This window comes from Phalacrocorax aristotelis, chromosome 21 (genome assembly GCF_949628215.1).
Source record: "Phalacrocorax aristotelis chromosome 21, bGulAri2.1, whole genome shotgun sequence".
Taxonomy (NCBI): domain Eukaryota; kingdom Metazoa; phylum Chordata; class Aves; order Suliformes; family Phalacrocoracidae; genus Phalacrocorax; species Phalacrocorax aristotelis.
This window is the reverse complement of record NC_134296.1, coordinates 6,306,987-6,326,071: the sequence shown is the minus strand read 5'-3', so window position 1 is coordinate 6,326,071 and position 19,085 is coordinate 6,306,987. Positions and strand designations below refer to the sequence as shown.

General features: G+C 51.8%; 1 protein-coding gene across 6 annotated transcripts; it reads left to right on the top strand.

Annotated features, from left to right (window-relative positions):
* Nucleotides 1-5,149: 5,149 nt before the first annotated feature.
* On the top strand, nt 5,150-13,457 carry C21H1orf116 (chromosome 21 C1orf116 homolog). Of its 6 annotated transcripts, XM_075115834.1 has the most exons (6): nt 5,516-5,612; nt 5,856-5,952; nt 8,102-8,218; nt 9,131-9,267; nt 10,638-10,815; nt 11,328-13,457. In XM_075115834.1, exons 4-6 carry the CDS (start codon nt 9,175-9,177, stop codon nt 12,545-12,547), a joined length of 1,491 nt encoding a protein of 496 aa, XP_074971935.1. In that variant the 5' UTR covers nt 5,516-5,612; nt 5,856-5,952; nt 8,102-8,218; nt 9,131-9,174; the 3' UTR covers nt 12,548-13,457. The 6 variants fall into 6 exon arrangements, with proteins under 6 accessions (XP_074971933.1, XP_074971932.1, XP_074971934.1 ...); XM_075115833.1 differs by lacking the exon at nt 8,102-8,218 and having other exon boundaries at nt 5,404-5,612; XM_075115832.1 differs by lacking the exon at nt 8,102-8,218 and having other exon boundaries at nt 5,150-5,952.
* The last annotated feature ends 5,628 nt before the right edge of the window (nt 13,458-19,085 follow it).

The window sequence follows — 19,085 nt, the reverse complement described above, 5'->3', positions numbered from 1 at the left end:
ATTAATTACCCGGTAGACTGTTATTTACAATCCAGCAGAGGTCATGTGGGATGTAGGCTCAGGTTCCAGCAGGGAATAATGTCCCCTTTCCAGACCAATCCAGAAAGCCCATAAGATACGGGCTTATAGCCTTACCATTACTCTTATTCCCATTCCCATTTAAAATGAGCGCTGATTTCCATGCCAAATACCTCAGCACGGAGGTCAGTAACTAAACGGGCCCTGGAAACTGAAACTTTTGCCTCGGAGGTGTCCTTACTAAAAGCTGGGTTATTGGTATTGTTCTACCAATCTGTGCAGTTCTGGATCTTGAATTAAATAAAGAATTCTCATTTCCTGGTGCCAGTCCGGCCGTTTCACCAGCACTAAATTCCCTCTTTAATTAAAGAGCCTAACACACTCTAATCACGTGGCCTTTCACAAACACGTTATATTGTATGAAGAGAGACACATCTCGTGGTTATAACAGCACTTTAAAACCTTGTCCGGGTTCACATGTCGAGCAGCTCTTGAGCAAGGACTTGCAGGGGTGCAGGCAGTGCGTGTTCCCTTCGCAGCAAGACGAGTGGCATTAGCAAAGGCCTCTGAAAGTCTCGGTTATCAATGTCATTCGGTGGCACAGCAGTCCGTCTCGTGTATAGGCTTGGAAGGGTGGGCCAGCAAGAACCTTATGAAGTTCAACAAGGAGAAGTGTAAGGTCTTGCACCTGGGAAAACAATGCGGGAGCGCAGCACAGCCTGGGGCCCACTTGGCTGGAGAGCAGCTCTGTGGGAAGGGACCTGGGGGTCCTGGTCGGGGGAAGCTCAACGTGAGCAAACAGTGGCTGCTGCGGCCAAGAAGGCCAACAGGCTGCTGGGTTGCATCAAAAAGGGCATCGCCAGCAGAGAGAAAGAAGTCATCATCCCACTCTACTCAGCGCTTGTCAGGCCGCATCTGGAGCGCTGCGTACAGTTCTGGTCCCTGCTGTACAAAAAGGATGTGGCCAGGCTGGAAGGGGCCCAGAGAAGGGCCACCAGGATGATCCAAGGACTGGGAAGCTGCCGTACGAGGCTAGGCTGGGAGAGCTGGGTTTGTTCAGCCTTGAGAAAAGGAAGCTCAGAGGGGATCTCATCCCCACGTACCAGGACTTAAGGGGCAGCTACAAAGAAGATGGAGACTCCCTTTTTACACGGGGTCCCATGGAGAGGACAAGGGGGATGGACACAAGTTGCCCTTGTGGAGATTCCCATTGGACACGAGAGGGAAGTGTTTCACAGCGAGGACAGTCACCACTGGAATAATCTCCCCAGGGAAGGGGTTGACTCGGCCACGTTGGGCACCTTCAAGAGTCGGCTGGACAGGGTGCTGGGCCATCTTGTCTAGACTGGGCTCTTCCCAGAAAGGTTGGACTAGATGGTCCCTGAGGTCCCTTCCAAGCTGGGATTCTGGGATTCGGTGTATCGTCAGCACAGATCAGTTGCTATGACGTATTTCCTTAAACATGTGCCCTGCATTACAAGAGTTGTTGATGCACCAATAAACACGACTGATGCATGCATTACTTTGTCAGTGTACTCTGTGCCCCACATCTTGAACTTCAGGGTTGTGCTCTACTCGCTGTTGTTCACCAGTGCCGTTTCTAGGTCCTCACATCTATGCAATGCAGTCTCGGAGCAGCTTGCGTCAGCTTTCCCTCTGTCTCCTTCCCCTTTTTTCCTTGACTCTAAGAGGCAGGCATGGCGAGAGGGACGCAGCCTCGCAACGGCTCGAGATGAAGCTTCTTCACTTTCAACGAGTTCAACAATAACTTTTCTTTTTAATAATAAACTATTTCCTCTGATTAATCAGAGTCAGTTTCAAGAGGAACAGCTGTAAAGAGAGTTTTGCGTACCTCCGGAATCTTTAATGCGTTTAAATATATAAATCATTAAGTAGATGGACTTTAGGAAGCGTTGAGTTCAGCACCTGTATCGACATGTCAGTAGCACACGTCATCTGCTTGATGGATGCAACTGCCTGAAAGACCAGTCGTGGGAGTAAATCGGTATTCCTGAAGTTCTGAAGAATATTCTGAAGTGTCTGAAGGGCAAGCTTAATGCCTTAGTCTGGGTAAACTTAAGTAAAAAGAACAACTACTGGGGAAATGACTGAGAAAAGGAACGTCTCGTTACAGGGTACAGAATCAGTATCTTAAATCTGCACCTTTTCTTACGCGCGGTCACAGCAGAGGCCGCTTGTGACAGTCTGGGATCAGGGCCTCCCGTACCCACCCCGCTTTTTCTGGAGACCTCCTCATGACCGTAGCAGCGCTGCGATCGCGATCGGCCCTGGGGCGACAAAGCCACGGCGAAACCGCTCTGGCGACACATTTTTATAAACATTTTTGACTTACGCGGCGTTATCAATTTGCCCTTCTCGACGTTATCTATTTGCCCTTTGTGCTTCTCGGGAGCGAGCGGGCAGGTGCGCATGAAGAAAACGCAGAGTTTCTCCGCTGACTGCCTTAAACACAGAAATCCAGGTATCCGTGGAGTTTCTGAGACACCCAGCTGCTGAAGCACCTGCGTTGGGCAGATTCCGCTGCCCACGGCGCAGGCGGCACCAGAGGGCGGCTCTGGCTCCTGCCCCACACGAGCCCCGCCATGGGTAAGCCCTGCAAACCTCTCCCTGGCAGGGAAACCTCTAATAACAGGAGCAAAACCAAAAAAATTTCGTCTTGCTATTTTGAAAATTACAACTCTTTATCATACAAATTAAACGTCTGCCTGCATTTTGAATGAAGCTATGCAGCCAGCTGTAAACCGCCATCAGGTTTTGCTCTGCTCTGGACTGGGCAGAATAAAATGACCTCAAATTGATTGAAATCAATATCGGTTTGTTACTCCTCTGAGTCTGAGCACCAGAATGCCTTCTGTAACAAAAGAATGCGATGAGGGGATTAACAAAATCAGGTTGTCCAGGATTGCAGTGTCCTTGTCTATTATTTTTAATTAAAGCCTTGGGGAAAATGTCGGGAAATTGTATTTTACCTTCAGAGCTGACTCCTCATTTCTGATGTAGAGTTAATGCTAACCAAGCTATGGAAACAGATCGCCTCTGTTCTCTACCTCCTGTCTGTAAAATAGGGATAATAAATAGGGTTCCTTGCTTAGTTCCCGGCCATATTAAGATTTAATTATTTCTCTAAACTGCTGTGTAATACTAGGTATTAACCGCTCAGTGATTTTCATAACTGATTTGTCAGCATACGCACTGTACATACAATTTGGTCCAAGGAAAATGTCCAAAAGTCAAACAAGCGGCGTTACGTTAACAGGTATCTTATCGGTGACGCCACATGGATGCGTTTCCTTCAGGGCCAGGACTGAATCATTCGTGATCTTTTTGTTTATGGGCAGGGTGAGGCATGACAGGTCTGTTAACGTGCCAAAGTCCTTTCACGGCTTTGTGTAGTTTTCTCTGCATCATTTGACTACTTGCACACAGTTCATGCCACATATATGAAGTCACGCTTTATTTTGGGTTGTAGCTATTTATGTTCGTTGGAGGAAGAGGAATGTGGAAAAAGAACAGGTTCTTCACTGACATCTGATTCACAGAAGCTCAGAACTTCCCTTAATGGATCACGACATTTTCCTGACCCACACACAGCCCAGCAGGCAACAAGGTCCCCCTATTTTATCGCACAGATTTAAGTCCTCGTGCTGTCAGCAGGGTGCTCTCGGGTCACAGTTGCCCTGTCCGGGAATGACTGCTCATTCACGCTGCGTTTGCACATACAGTAAGAAAATAGCTCTGGTTTGATTTGCTCCCACCTTTAAAGCAGGCTCAGAACTAAGTGCAACTTAACAAAACCAGCATGAATCTGACTCTTCAATTGCAACACCATCCAGCACGACACCAGCTAACGCGTCCACGAGCTCTTGCACCAAGTCCTGCGCTCAGCTCTGCAATCCCCGGCTGTTGCAATGCTCGGGCAGCGGCTGGTGCTGCTGCTCCAAATGTGCCGCGTTCGCATCTCTTACCTCTGCTGCAGGCCAGCGTGGGAGAGCGGGGCTGGCTGGGGCTCCCGGGAGCATCTGCCTGGTTGATTTGCTCTTCAAGGCACATGTTCCCTTTCGTAACAGCGCGCAGCTGGGGCTCAGCAATGCTGGTGGGAACCTTGGTGCTTCCTGGCTCATCTGCTTTCTCTCCAGCCTAGCATGGCTTTAAATAACTGATGTTTCCACTTCCCTGTTTCGTGTATCAGGGAATGCACATTGCAACACAATCTTTTTCTAAAAAAAAAAAAAGAGAAAAAAAAGTAGCAAAGCATGGAAACTTGAATGAATCTGGGGGCTGTATCAGTTCTGGAAGTTTGCTGCAGGGTTTCTGCTTGGATATTTGTAGTTATTCAGTGAGGAGCACCTGGCAGAGCAGATACAAGTCTATGCTCTGTGTGTGTGAGGGGGGAGCAATGGCTTAAGGTCTGTTTGTGATAGAGAAAAGCTGTCATTTTAATAGGAGAGCCCACAGTCGGGGTAATAACGAGCCACTGCCGTTCTTTCAGCTGCTTCTGCAGCACCACCTGGGCAGATCGGGTGCTGGAGGTCGGTGTCACCCAGTGCTGCACGGGGCGCTGTGGGTGGAATAACTGCGCTCTTCTTTGCCTTCCCCTTGGAGCGAGGCAGCCAAGGTGGTACCTGGTCCTCGGAGGAGGGGATGCTGCCGAAGGAGATGCCCCGGCAGCAGTTTCTGAGGAGGTGTCGGTGTGAGCGAGGAAGGCGGCTGGGGCGCAGAGAAGCGTGACGGGTGTCTCGGGGGCTTTACCTTTACCCAGGCTCTAGGACTCAACCTCAAGCTGCCTAGCAAAGAAGTTTCCAGCATCAGAGAGGTGGGGAGAGAACCCGTAGAGGGGCTCAACGCCTGCAGGGAACAGTGCCAGGAGGGGCGAAGGGGGAGCTGCAGCCCGGCAGTACGTGCAGAACAAGCCCAGAGCTGCGCACGGCCTAGGCACCCCCTCCTTTAGCACACAAATACAGCTTAGTGGTGACGCTTCCCTTCTAAAAATGGTTTTCAACTCATCCTTACAAGAATCTCCTTACAGTGCACAGCAGCAGGTGGCAAACTTTCAGCCTCTGGGAAAGCTTTGGTGATATGCAAGTACATACCTGTTCTAATAACAATCTGTGCTTTTAGAGCTGAGAAGGAACCGGGTCCTACCCTGAGCTGAGGGACCTAATGCACAAAACCACCGAAGAGAATAAACCTGTTGTGGGGTAACACGTTCAGCAGCACATGGCACAAACACCCAGCAAAGAATTTAATTACTATGTACAAAGGTGCTTTGGTCAGGGCTGTGCATTCGGCTCGTCCGCATGTCAGCGAGCAGCTATGCGGCAGAACAGGCTGTTGGATTAAGGAGTCTCCGACAAACCCCGTGCTGAGGACATCAGAGGACACCAGCCAAGCCGGGAAGTGAGCGAGCTGGGTGGTACCGAGCGGAGCTGCCCGCAGCCTCCCGGGCCCCGGTGCTGCCGCCCGCCTCTGCAGCTGCGCTTCTGCCTGCGCTGCTTGCACCGTGCTGGCTCGGGGCAAAGCTGCTCGGGCAGGTCTGCGAGAGCGCACGGCACGCAGGGACCCGGCTGCTTCAGGTCAGAACGTGAAGCTGGTTTAGGGGCTCGGCTGCGCTGTGACCCCAGCCCGGAGCGGTAACAAACCTGCCTTGCATGGGTGCGAGATGAGTTTCTCTCCCGCCGGTGCAGCAGGCTGCAGCTGAGGGGCCGGGGGCTCACCCATGAGCACGTACCTGCCAAGCACCCACCTGTCAAGCACCCGCGCAGCCTTATCTCCGCTGGGGAGGCGAGTTAATGTGTAACCCGGCTCTGTTTGGTTAGCCCAGAAAAGCAAAGAAGTCCTGGGATAGGCACAGCCGGGACAAGGATTTGGGCAGCGTGGAACGACGGACGTCCTGGTAAAAAAAGACAAAAAAATGTAATAATCTCTATTTCTTCTTGTCCTTTGCTTTCTGTCCTTTTCCTGCTGAATGGGCTGCGGGCGAGGGGCTGGGTGCCTCCGGCCGGGTGGGACGTGGGGCTCTGGGCACCTGCGGGGTTACGGACATGCTTTGCTGTGGAAGGGGAAAGTTGTGGCACTGTCACAGGAGGTGGCACCAGCAAAGATGGACGAGGTGTTTTGAAGGCGGCAGCGGGAGGAAAGCTGGGGAGATCCAGCCGAGGGGCTGGGTGAACTTGTGCTCTGGACAGCAAACAGCTCCGGCAACTGCTACGTGCACTTGAGTTACTTGATTAAATAGGAGAAACTTTAGATCTGCTGCCATCACGTCTTTTTACCCTGAGGTGGGATCCGTCCCGCTGTGCTGCTGCAGAGCAGGAGCTGCTGGGATGGTACCTGCAAACGGTGTTTTGCTTTGGTTTGTGTTTCGAGCTGGCCAGGATGAATCCTTTTGCCAGCAGCTGTGAGGCAGAGGGGGTACGGCTGCTCTACCTTAGACAGCAAAAATATCGAGGTTCTTTAACATCGCTGGAGAGCTGCGATGGAGCGCTTGTAGTAGTACTGGGCTTTAAAGAAAGTAGCCTTTTCATATGAAGCAATTAGCATTAATTGCTACCCAGCACCTCTTTGACCTTTGAGGGCTCAGGGAGCTTTGTAAAGGACAGTTATGGCAGCTGTCACCACTGCTGCGTGAACTGGCCTTTCATTTTAGATAAATAGCCTCTTCTAAAAGCATTTTGGGGGGGGGGGGGGGGGGGGAGGGAGATATATACACCCTATATACACCAAAACCAGCTTTTCAAGTACCATGTCTTTTAATTTAAATGCTCAGACATATTTTTAGTTTGTGGCTGAACTGCTGTGTTATTCAGCGAAAGGAACCATAAAATTCTTCTGAATCATAAAAACGAGGATTTTTCAACACTGATTTTTCCCCTTTCCTGGGTCGAATTAATGCGTTAGAGCCATAATCGCATCAGAGAACCAGTGGGCAGGAAAATGAACTTCTTGTTTCTGCGTAGGTCCTCCCCAGCGTCCGGTGAGCTCTGGGCTGAACTTTGCCTCCCCATGAGCTGGGGCTCAGTGGGTGCCAAAGCCTTGGCAGCTGCTTTACGTTTCTCCAAACGCTGGTTGAAGGAGAGCAGATTATTTCTTCCAATGGGCTGACACCAGCGAGCATCCTCATGGAGAAACGAGCTCTGTCGAGACCCCTAATCAGAGCTGGGCCACACTGCTGCTCTCCTGCCCGTGGGGCTGCCTCGCACAGCGGACGCTGGCTCTGGCCGGCTGCTCCAGCTGCAGGCGTCAAGTTTGAGCAAGACTTTTGCTTCCCCAGGAGCGTTTTGCTCCCTCGAATTTGTGCGGCAGGGCGGGAGGCAGCGAGGAGCAATGCAGCGACCCTGACCAAGCAGATGGTAGCCTCTCGCAGCTTAGGAATAGATTCACATTTCACGTTGCAAATGCTTGGTTGCACAGCAAAACCGTGTGGCTTGCAGAGCCTAAGAACCCCCCCAAACTCAGCTGGTGTCTCTGCTTCCTGACATCTGCTCCCAGAGCTAAAAGCTCTGGCTATAAAGTCATCCGAATTCAAAGAATCGGGAGTATTACTGTTCCAAACCCACTCCTTACTGAAATATAATTTAAGCAGTAAATAATGCAAAGCTGAGACTGAAATACTAAAATCCTCCCGCATGGAAGGATTGGATCTGTCAGGGCGTGGGCGTTGAAATCTGATTTTTGCGGCATATTCTAATTACAAAGGAATTCTTTCAGGGTCTAACACTCTGAACAAGCAGCCAGTTCTGCTCACTTATCGCTAGATCTAAATCCCTGATCCTGCTACAAGGGAAAAAAAAAAAAAAACCAGCAGTGTGTTCCTGTGTGCCGCGGCCAGGTTACAGCACAAAGAGCTCCTCTGTCTTCTGACGAGCAAATCCTCTTGCGTGGGTCCGTGTGTGTTGGAGGGAGTGTTTGTTTTGCCGCTCTCATTAGCCTCCGCAGCCCAGTTCTCCTCTCCCAAAGAATGGGTGGTGCACGCGAAGAAAACATGTACTTGGTGGTGTCAGTAAATTTTGGAAGCTTAATGCTTTACATCCATAAGTAATTATGCCTTTTGTTGGCTGCTCAGCCTCTCCCCGCAGGCAGCAGAGCTCTCCTGGCCACGCACCCTGTGAGCATAACTGGCCCCCCCGCCGCCTGGGACCCTGCCCCGGGACAGCCTCGCTGCTGGGAACCCCGACGGCAGGTTGTTTGTCAGGCAGCCGCTACCGCGTCCAGGTCCCGCCGGTGTCGGGGGTACGGGCTGCATCCAGAAGAGCAGCGGGGGTGCATTGCCATTAGAGGGGGATAGTGGGGTGCTGCTTGCAGCGCATCGCTGTAGCCCGGGCCCAGCTCCCAGCGCTGCCCTGCTCCGTGCGAGCTATGCCAGGCATGTACCCAAACACACCCAGGCGTGCCCCGAAGGTACACGGGCACCTCCCTGCGGCCACGACACCTCCGTGGCCCCCGAGGGTGGGTGGTGGAGGAAGCTCTTTGCCAGGAGGAAGCTCACGGTGGAGCAAGGCTGTGACTGAACGGCAGCGTTTCGGGTCAGCGTGTTCAGAGGCTTGGGAGCACGTCAGCCGCAGAGCTGGCAGCGGTGGGAGTGGTGGAGGGAAGAGGTCCCACAAGGCACAGCTGGGCTGGGGCGCACATCGGGACAGGAGCTCTACCGAGCTCCGAGGCTGCAGTGGGCTTACACTCACCTAAGGAGCCTTCCACTTCCTCCACTAAGGAGCCACAGAACGTAGGGGTTGGAAGGGACCTCTGGAGACCATCCTGTCCAACCCCCCCTGCTTGAGCAGGCACACCCAGAGCAGGGGAATCACCTTACCCACACCTCTGAGATGATTAGATAACCACCAGTGTGAGATGGTTGAGGATAGGCAGTCCAGAGCTTACTCTATTTCCAATTCTACTGGGGAAATCTTCAGTTCCAAGGATACTTTAAAAAAGCCTGGCTGCCCCTTCTCCTGGAGAGAGCAGCCAAAGAACAAGCACGTTTGCATCCACGCAGCAGCTTCACAGCCCGCCTGCCCTCGCTCCAGCTGAGCCAGCATGCTTGCATCAGCCCCGGGGTGGTCTCGCAGCTTAACGCCTCTCCTTTCTTCCGCTTCAGCCGGGATATTGCTCCCCACGCCGGACGCCACAGCAGCCTGTGATATGCCTAGGAAGGAGCTGGGGCTGGGGATGGCTGGCTGCAACTCTGGCAGCTGTGACAGCATGGTCAGCACGGCCTCCAACCACTCACACTGTGTAAGTAACCCTGTTGTGCCCAGCCCGGGCATGGCAGGGGCTCAACTTGCCCCTTGCGGCAGCTGAGGAAGGATTTTTGGCAAGACCTCTGCTCATAACAGCTCTCCATGGGTGCTCTGGGGGCCCTGATACAGCACCATGCTGAGGGCAGCACAAGGACCAGATTAATTCCTGCCCCAAAGCACTCCCAGACTTTCCATCCTGCCACGTGAGCAGCAGGGATCAGGAGTCTAAGCTCCTGCAAGGTCTCCTTGTAGAAATGATGCCAGGAGCCCAGTGGCTTCTGCATTGCCCAAAGTTGCAGATAATGCAGGGACTGGGCAAGAGGAGCCTGGCGAGTTCCCCAGCGAGGGATTAGACCAGTTGGATAATTGGGACAGACTGGCTCCAATAATGGTGACTTCATCTGGAAAACACAGCGAGCCATACTCCTCCCAGCTGACAAGAGATTAATTTCCTCGTTAAGGCAGAGATGAGTTTGGACCATGGGTGTAGATGTGTAATTTTTCACTATCTGTCCATTAAAGCTGTTTGTCTCCAAACACTGATTCCAAGATTGATGGGCTAATTACATCCTGTCTGACTTGGAGCATAATTGATACGTGTAAGTGCAGCGCTCAGTCCTGAACAGGTTTTCCATTAGATGTTATTGCAAACTAGAACCAAACCCTCTGAAATTTATTAGGGTTGGAAAAACTGGTTGCAATATTGCATGGTGAAAGTTTTGGATAGATATCTCCTGGCAAAACAGCTCCACCTGGGACAATTTCTCCTCTATGCTTGTTGATCTGATGCACTCTCCATCCTTTCCTGCACTTTAGTTTTTTTTCCATGTTATCTTGCATGTATCACCTTGTAACTTCGCACTTCCACAGCAAGAATGCATCTCACGACACTTGAAATCCACCAAAAATGAAACAGGATCTTGCTGGGCTATGAATGGGAGAACAAGGAGAGGGACCACCACCCCCAGATAAGCCTTCAGTATTTATGATATTTAGGCAAGCTTCTAAGATTCAGCATTGCTTTTCAGTAGAGATGTCTGTACCTCTAGACTACCCATGTCACCCATCTGCTCATATTTCAAAGTAAACTAAAGAACTAATAGCAGGAGGCCAAGTTTCCAAGTTAATAATAACCCACATTCTGATGCTCATAGTAAGGTAATATAAAAAATGGCCTTACGTATGTATATATCGTTTTTTATAGGAAGTTATTTAGTTTTCTGTAGCTGTAAGTACTAATTTTTGAATAGTCTCTGGCCAAGTGTCCTGGCCAGCAGCTGTCACAGGTCTCCTCTTTACTGCCAGGGCTGTGAACAACAATACACCTATGTCTCCTACCTGTACTGCTTTTATTTCTTCTTTCAGAGTGATAACAGTTATGACTACTTATCTGTGGAAGAGAAAGAGTGTTTGATGTTCTTAGAAGAAACTATTGGCTCACTGGATGCAGAAGCAGACAGCGGGGTCTCTACTGATGAGACCGACTATGTGGAGCCTTCCAAGCTGCCTGGGACATGGCTTAAAAGAGGCTCCATTCCCCAGGGTAAGCTGGAAATCCGTGCTCCAGCCTTGTTTGCACCTCACTGGGGTGCATTCCCTCGGCAGGCAGGGAAGGAGCGTTGCCCCAGTTTCATGCACGTGGTAAGATAAAGCCAGCTGATTTTCATCGCTCTGTGGTGAGAGGTGGCTGTAGGCAGCAAGACAGGTAGGGCACCAGCAGCCTTCTCCCAGTTCTCACGTGCAGGCGCTGCTAGCAGCTACCAGCAAGGGCAGCAGAGCCGCAGGGCAGAGCGAAGCATCTTTGCTCGTGCTCAGAACAGGCTTACACAGATTAACATGGCTCCTCATTCACCGTGTGCTTTGTCAAATCCAAAGTATCTGACTTTCTTAGCTGTGAAACGGTATTATCTGGGGTCAGGGTAAACTCTCTGGGTACAAGTACTCTGCCATGGCTGCACTGGTTTTGCAGGTGTGAAGAAGCGAGTCTTGTAAACAGGAAGGTGTCCTGTGTCTGTGTGCAGAACGGTGCGTGACTTCACATCTCTCTTTGCCTAGATTTGGAAAATGGGGCTCCCCCGCCGAGTTTAGGTCAGCAGCAAGCAGCTGAGCAGAGGAGTAAGAGCATCTCCACCTTCTCAAGCTCGGCTCCAGCAGCGGTTCCAAGCCCTGGCTTTTACAGCCTTCCAAGGAACGTCTCTGTAGCAAACGCACAAAGAGCAAACGGAGCTTCTGAGAGCAACGTGACTGTCTGCACAGTGGAGGACCCAGTGCTAGGAGGAAAACCTTCACAGGAGATGGCCAAGGAGGACAGGCCTGGCCAAGCCAACACGATAAAGCCCCTGGGGTCTTTGATTATCCAATCTCCAGATCCCTTCCAGGATGACCTGGTGAGCCAAGAGTGGTCACGTAACAATCACTCAGATGCCAACAGGGAAACAGCCAAGCAGGCCAAGACTTGGACTTCTTGGGGCCAGCCAGAGAAATCCACATTGGAAGAGGCCCCTCAGGACCCAGATGCCAAGCGGGGGCCTCCAACTGCCCCCAAACCACGAAAATTGCCACCAAATATTATCCTGAAAACCAGCAAACACAGCCCAGTGCCACTCACCACAGAGCCTGGCCAGAAGGTAAAAGCACCACTTCCATCCTCGGTCGGCTCTCAGCCCGGCTCTGCTGGCGACGCTGCTGCTGAAAAGACGAACTCGGGGCACCTCGACCCCAAGGAGAGGGAGAAAGCCCGGCGGGAGGCGTTGGAGAAGCTTGGACTGTCGCAGGGCAGGAGGGAGCCCAGCACCCACCTTCAACCTACCATGCATCCCCAACCAAGGGAGACAGCACTCCCCGTCCCTGGGGAGCCCGAGGCATGCTGCGGGGCGGCAGAGAGGTCAGCACCGGGTATCCGGCAGATGAACTTCAAATCCAACACCCTGGAGCGCTCTGGCGTGGGGCTGAGCAGCTACATGACCAGCACCAAGGAGCAGAGCGTCAAGACCAGCAGCTCCCTGGGCAAGATGTCCTTCATCGAGCGGCTCGCCCCGAGCTTCCTCCGGAGCAGCCGCCCCCGGCCAGTATCCCTCGGGGCAGGGAAGGACTTTGCCGGTCTGAAGGAGCAGGGGCAGGTGGAGCAGGAGAAGAGCAGCAAGCGGCAATCCCACCCGCTGCAGAGCTTCCCCAGGCCGTCCCGCTCCTGCGTCAGCGTGAAGATTTCCCCCAAGGGCGCAACCGATGAGAACCGGCGAGAGGCACTGAAGAAGCTCGGTCTGCTGAAGGAATAGCTCCTTGGGCAGCAGGGCTGCTGGAAAAGGGGCTTTTCATCCCAGATCCAGGTGCCTTCACTGTCTGTTCTTGGGCAGCACAGCCATAAGCATCTTCTGCTGTGATCTGCTCCGGCATCTCGGGAGGTGTACCAGGAGAGGAATTCGGAGCTTCGCGCCAAATAAAGTAACACCACGTGTACATAATATTTTGTATATAGCTAGTGTATATGAGCTATTTATATAAAGCATCACTCAGCATGTGGATGGGGCATATTCTCCTGCAAGGTCTTTAATGCATTTGTGGATTCGTTGCAGCAGGGAAGCCATGGAATTGGGGGTTTGCTGACTTTAAGGGGGTTGCCCGTGGACAAAGCCTCTCTGGGAAGAACTGCAGGACTCTGCTGCTCTTTTAGGATTTTAAGGGGTTTTGTTAACTTTATCCCAAGCCTGCGAGGCCTGAGCACTCACCTGCCCCATACAAGCGCCTCCCAACTGCCACATCCAAAACTGCCAGGCTGATGGGACCCGGGGGGGGGGGCTCAGCAATGATCCCCCATGGACGAGTGCTCCTCATACAGCACCTGCAGGCGAAAGGCTGGACGGCTGCACAGACGTCCCACTGCCTCCTCTGCTAGCCTGCTTTCACATCCAGCCCTGACACCCTGGGCGCAGCACTTAGAACACTCCGTAAGACACGCACGCTTCCGTGTTTGGCATGAAGAGGCTGTTAAGCGACAGGCTGCGTTTCGGTGCCAAAACCAGCAACGCCACCCAAAATGAGATGCAAATCTGAGGCAAGGCCATTTGACTCCCTTTCAAACTCTTCTCACATCTTTCAGACCCAGCTGATGCTGTCAACCTTTATGCTGCGCACCTTTTATAGCAAAGGTGGTTTATTTCTGTAATAAATTTGTCCATTACCAGAAAATGGCTGCGTAATACAGATTTACTCTTGTGTTGAGTCAGAGCTCTGGTAAAGCTCAATAATGAGTTTTAACCTTTAATACGTCTTGATTTGAGGAGTCAGTGACCCAGGCAGCAGCCAGGCATTACAAATGGTGAGGTCTGAACTGGAGACTTCGGCCTCCTGCAACCCAGAGCCACATGAGATGGGATTTTAAGTGCTTCCAGTACAATAAACAGATGCAAAGCCTGCCACAGCACTGCCGGACTGGCACCTTGGCTTTCAGTGTTGGACATCTACAGAGAGCCTCTGCTAATAAAGCAAGCGCCTTTGCTCCTAACAGGCAATTTAATTGCAAATCTAACGTAGGCTTCCTTTAGAGAGAGGGGCTGACTCGTGGAGGCAATTGTACTAAACGATTTACTGATGTTAATTAACTGCTTGCAGCATTAAGATTAAGTTGCACTCGATCGTTTTCATCGCTGACCCTGCAGTACAATCAGCTTTTAAAGACGCTGCTGTGAATAATAAACAGGCTGATACTGACAAAACCCAGAGCCAGGCTTCTAATTCCTCTCCGAACAGGCATCAGCAGAGCTTTGGTTTTGCATGGAAAGAAGGGGAGGGTGTTCGTCTGCAAAAGCTGCATCATTTCACAACCCCCCACATAATAAAGGTGTGCCCAAGAGGAGGGAATGGTACTGACCCATGTAACGAATCCAAGGAACACGAGAAAACTATGCCCGATTAGCTACAACTTCATGAAAGCAGGGAAATACTTGTTTGAAGTTAGGCAATTAACTAAATGAGTTTTGGGCTGAGCAGCAGTCATGCAAACCTGTACATCAGGGAGCAAACCAGGAGAAGCCGCACGGGCTAAGGGCTGACCGAAAGCTCAGCAGGTTGCTCAGCAAATACCGTGTTGCAGGGAGAGCTATTAACTCCCCCAGCCTGAGCCCAGCGCCTCATTTCAAGCCCGGAGCTGGGTCGGCAGTGGCTGAGCAGGACTAGCAAGCCGCTGCGGGGCTGCACGGCGTGGGCGATAACCGCAGCCCGGAGCCCCTTCACGAGGCGCGGGGATGGCTCTAACCCCAGCGCGGCTTTGGAGGCAGCTCTGCCATGTGCCTGGGGCATTGCCAGTGGTTTAAGGGGTTCGCAGGATTAAGGCAGCACCGAAAGCTGAGCAGGGTGCAGATACTGCCCTGCACGCAGTGCTCTGGGTGCGAGCCTGTCCCAAATACAAAAGGGTCATGATAAACACGGCCAGAGCTGAGGTTCCCCCCTGTGCAACCTGGTCCACACGGCTTTGGGAAGGTGCTTCTGGGCTAACGACTGGCCAAAGAGGAAGGGCGCTGCCCCACGCTTACAAACCCGGTGCTGGCATCCACGCCATCCTGCCCTGCTCCCAACCAGCTGCCTGCTCGTGCCCGGGGCAGGGGCCACCCTTGGGTTTTAGGAAACCACTCCCAAATGGTGCAAAAAGCTCCGTGAAGCTGAGAGGTGGCCGTGCTCGCTGTGAGAGCAGGATCCGTCCATCAGCAGCAGGGCTTGACTCTGGGTGGCACCGAGCAGAGTCATGTGTCTGCTCTTTCGTAAGGTCCCGGCCCAGGAGTCACACAGCCCGCGGGGGTAAACGCCTTCCTTTCTAATGGCTGTAAAATGTTGTATTTTGCTTGCAGGATTAAACAGTAACGGCTGCTTTTGGAACGGGGCTTGTCCATCGTGAGAGATTCAACCCAGAGGGCCCAGCAGAAGCGCTTCACGCCATGGCAAGGCAGAGATCTGGAGTTCGTTCCCAGAGGAACAACCCTGATCTCCTGCGGCTGTTGTTTTAATCTATTCTCTTTTGTCTCCGTTTTATACCAACCGGGCCATGTGCACAACCCCCGCTAATGAACATCACTCACATCACTCCACCCCATCATAGCTTAATAAACAGTCTTTGGAAGTGAGATTTCTCCTAGGAAGTCTAATCAAAACTTATCTTTCATGCTTGATATGTATGTTACAAGGGAGTACTCCCTGATTTTGACTAAATAAGCCAAGGGTTGGAAGAGAATCCTTTGTTTCTAAAACAATCAGTTTTTAAGGGAAGTTAAGATTCTGGTTCAGGCAAAAAATGCTTTGAGAGAGATCTCAATGCTCTCCTCCGTTCTCATTAGGTAAACACGGTGAGATTACCTTTGAGACTGCAATAGTCACGTACCTGCATTATGCAGGTGATGCGCAGTGGGACAGAGCGTTAAGGAGCACAATGCAGGAATCAGCGGTAGGTAAAAAGGGGTGGTTGGAGAGGAGCGGAGCATGCAGATGAAAATGCACCATAAAACCACCCTCATTTTCATTATACAAGGAAGGACGAGGAATAAAGGCAAAGAAGCCGCGTACCTATTACCACTCCTACTAAAACTGCAAAGGCCGCTTAGGTTTGGAAGAAAATAGAAACCTTAATCCTGAAAAACTTGCCCATGGGTGCCAGCTAAGTTTGCTGTCTCTGTGACATTTCTATATGGTGGTAGTGTACAGGACAGGGAAGACAGAGCTCTGCTCTCACAGGAGGGGCTGCCAGCCCTGAGGGAAACAGCTTTTGTCTCCCAACAGAGACATTCATTCTAAAAAGGTAACAGCAGGCTACAGGAGATGGAGCTACCAGGTATCTTGCAAGAAGTGGCTTCAGAGGGCTGACTCCTTCACTCGGAGCTTAATCTTACATCTTCCTCTCCTCTTCCAGTTATACTGTGCCCTCCCTGCCTTTAAGGTCAATCATTTGCACTTGAAAGCCGGCAGCCTGAGGAGCACAGCGCTGGCTGGGAGCCCCTCCTGCTGCCTGCCTGCACATCAGGCCGGTTGCAGCCTGCCAGGTCACACAGGCACCCCTCGGTAGTCCCCGTTTTTGTTTGCGGGAGGAGCCAGGAAGCAGCAGCAGAGTCACAGCATCCTTGCATTTACAGTCACCCAGATAATTGCTCCCCAACGTGTGCCCGCTCCTTCCATGACAGGCAGCAAGGACCACAGGGAGCAAAGCTCTCCTGCTCTGATGAAACCCACAATCCACAGACTCAAAGGAAGAGATTTACCTTTGGTGTATCCCAGCTCACATCTCTCATCAGCAGCATCTCCAGCAACGAGCCGCTCCTCAGCCAAGCGCCCGTGGGATCCCCACCATCGCCTGATGCAAGAGCAGCCAAGACAGCCCCAGTTTGCAGACTGGCAGGAGCCTGTGCAGGGTGATGAGCCTCTCTCTTATAAGGGGAGAAGCTGCTGGGCAGTCAGATGAGCTACCGGCTGCCACAGCTGCGCCCCTCCAGCCCATCGGCACCGGCACAGCTGGTGCGAGGAGCAGCATCGATGCTGCTCTTCACAGAGGGGCGAGGGAAAGGCTGCTTCTGCCTATTAATGCCTATTAATGACATCTGGGGGGGCCTGGGAGGTGGACAGGAGAAAAGCAAGGACAGAAACAAAATCTACCTCCAGGTTTGGCCAAACTCTAGCCAAGTTCCTGGGCTCTTGTCTGGGTACCCCTGAAAGCAGACTTTGTACTACTTAATTCTGGGCATAATTTCCTTGATTTTTCCCTGGAAGGCAAAATCACAGCAGACCCCAGCCAAAAAAACCAGCCACGAAGCCGGATCATAATATTTCAGAAGTAATCTGAAGAGTTGGTAAATGTATCCTCAGTGCCTTAATGCACATTATACAGACTGTGTATACATGGTGCAACGATGTTAAAAAAGACCCAAAGAAAACACTCAGCTTTGCGTTTTGCATGGCGTATTCATCTCCTCCTTAACTATCAGTCCCATACCGGCTCAGACATATCATTTCCATGTCTACTTGAGCCTGTCAAGACCTACTATTCCAAATAAAAGCATTCTTGCACACATCTTTCATTACAAAGATCAAATTCAGGAGAAGTGATTTGTTAAATTCTGGCAGTGTCAAAGAACGCCAGCTGTTCTGAGCCACCGTCTGCAGGAGAAATGGGTCATCTTAATAACAGACCTTGTCACTGTGCAGCAGCTTCGGGGCGGGCGTCAGCAGGGAGCCTGGGGGCTGGTGTCCCGCAGGAGGTCGGGGAGGTGGGTTGGTAACTGCTGGCCCAACACTTCTGCAGCTGGAGAACATCACACCTGGGCTGTGAGACCCAGGATCCCACTGCAGTTGCTCCAGCTCTGTGGAAGGGGGCTGTAGATGTCCGAGGGTTTTTAGTCGTGTCCCAACATGGTTTGGGCAATAACAGGTAGCCGAGGCTCTGCCCCTTTCCTGCTCACGTGCAGATGGAGAGAAGGACCTTCTCCAACTCCAACTCCTCTGATATGAAATAGGGATAAATTATGCCTGTATCAAGGAATATTGCATATCTCTCTGCTTCATAAAGTCACCAGAACAACCCCCATGCTTTGCCTGATCCACCCAGGGCCTGTTTCCCTTCCATCCGGAGCTTTCTGTTGGTGCTTACAGCAATGCATGGCAAATGGAGGAGTGTGGGGAGCGTTCCCGTGCTGGTGCAATGGCGCTTTGTATCCCTGTTGCCCCAACCAGCATAAACAACCCCACAAAGAGGAAGGAGGTGGGACTCAGACCCTGGGTCTGCGCAGGACCTCGGGATGGGGACCTATCCAGCTGCGTGCTGTGTTTCATACAACAGGCTGCTGCTTCAGCTGAACTTCTGGGTGATGCCATAATCCCTGTAGGCATGCTGAAACCCTGCAAGCCTCTTGGTGGTTATGATAAACTAAGGCTTTGTGGAGTCAGGCATGGTAGAAGCGCTGCTGGGGTTCAGCTTGTGTCACCCTGTCCCAGGTCCCCTCGCCCCAAGGCCCGGCACAGAGCTGAGCCCAGCCTGCTCATCAGCCCCGAGCATCACGGGGGCATCTCTCCAATTACACCAACCAACCAAGGCAAGCCCTGCTCCTTTACAGCTATTAATAATGAAAAAACAGCACAGTAGAATCTCAAGCATAGGAGCAACATTCCCTGAAAATTGGCGTCCTCGTCACTCCCCTCAGCCAAGGGTTAGCTGATGTACAGAGCTCTCCCATCATGTTAAAAATGTGACCGTGCAGTAGGTGTCCTCAAGAGCATCTGAGTTCTGCCAAGGTCAACAGCAGGGGTGGCCTGGGTGATGCCTGTCCATGCCCAGGACAACCTAGTGCAGGATTTGACACGATATACTCTGCGTTTCTCTCCATTACCTATTTTTCCTGGTCTTAGTTTCTAATGGAACTTTAAAATGAAAAAAGGTAGCTGTATCCCCAAACCTGTCCCTGCTGCTCCCGTGTGTGCAGTGCTTAGCACTGGAGAACTAACAACCTGCAGGTGCAGGAAAGCCAGACAGCAAAGACGAGCTCTGCCAAACACATCCAGGCCTTTTACTGCCGACTTCTGCTCTGTTCAAATCACCAGGATTTTCCTGGTTTGGGTTGGTTTTGCTTTATTTGCCAGCGATGCAAATTCACCTGATATCTTAAAACAAAACTAGATCCAGTGTTCCTAATTCCTGCTCTTAAAACCCATGTTCTAGCTCTGCCACAGCAACCACCGGTTTGGCCTTGGCGAGCCCCCGGAGCACCCTTGGCAGGGCAGGGGTACGAGTACGCTCCTGCTTCCCAGAGACCTCAGCTGTTCTTTGTTTCCGAACGCCCTTTACCT

Excerpts from the sequence above, each read along its gene's own strand:
- C21H1orf116 (XM_075115829.1), top strand. The coding sequence starts at position 8,080 with ATGCCTTTTGTTGGCTGCTCAGCCTCTCCCCGCAGGCAGCAGAGCTCT. Across the intron at positions 8,219-9,130 it reads GCTGGGAACCCCGACGGCAG|CCGGGATATTGCTCCCCACG; the intron begins GTTGTTTGTCAG and ends CTTCCGCTTCAG. Across the intron at positions 10,816-11,327 it reads AAGAGGCTCCATTCCCCAGG|ATTTGGAAAATGGGGCTCCC; the intron begins GTAAGCTGGAAA and ends CTCTTTGCCTAG.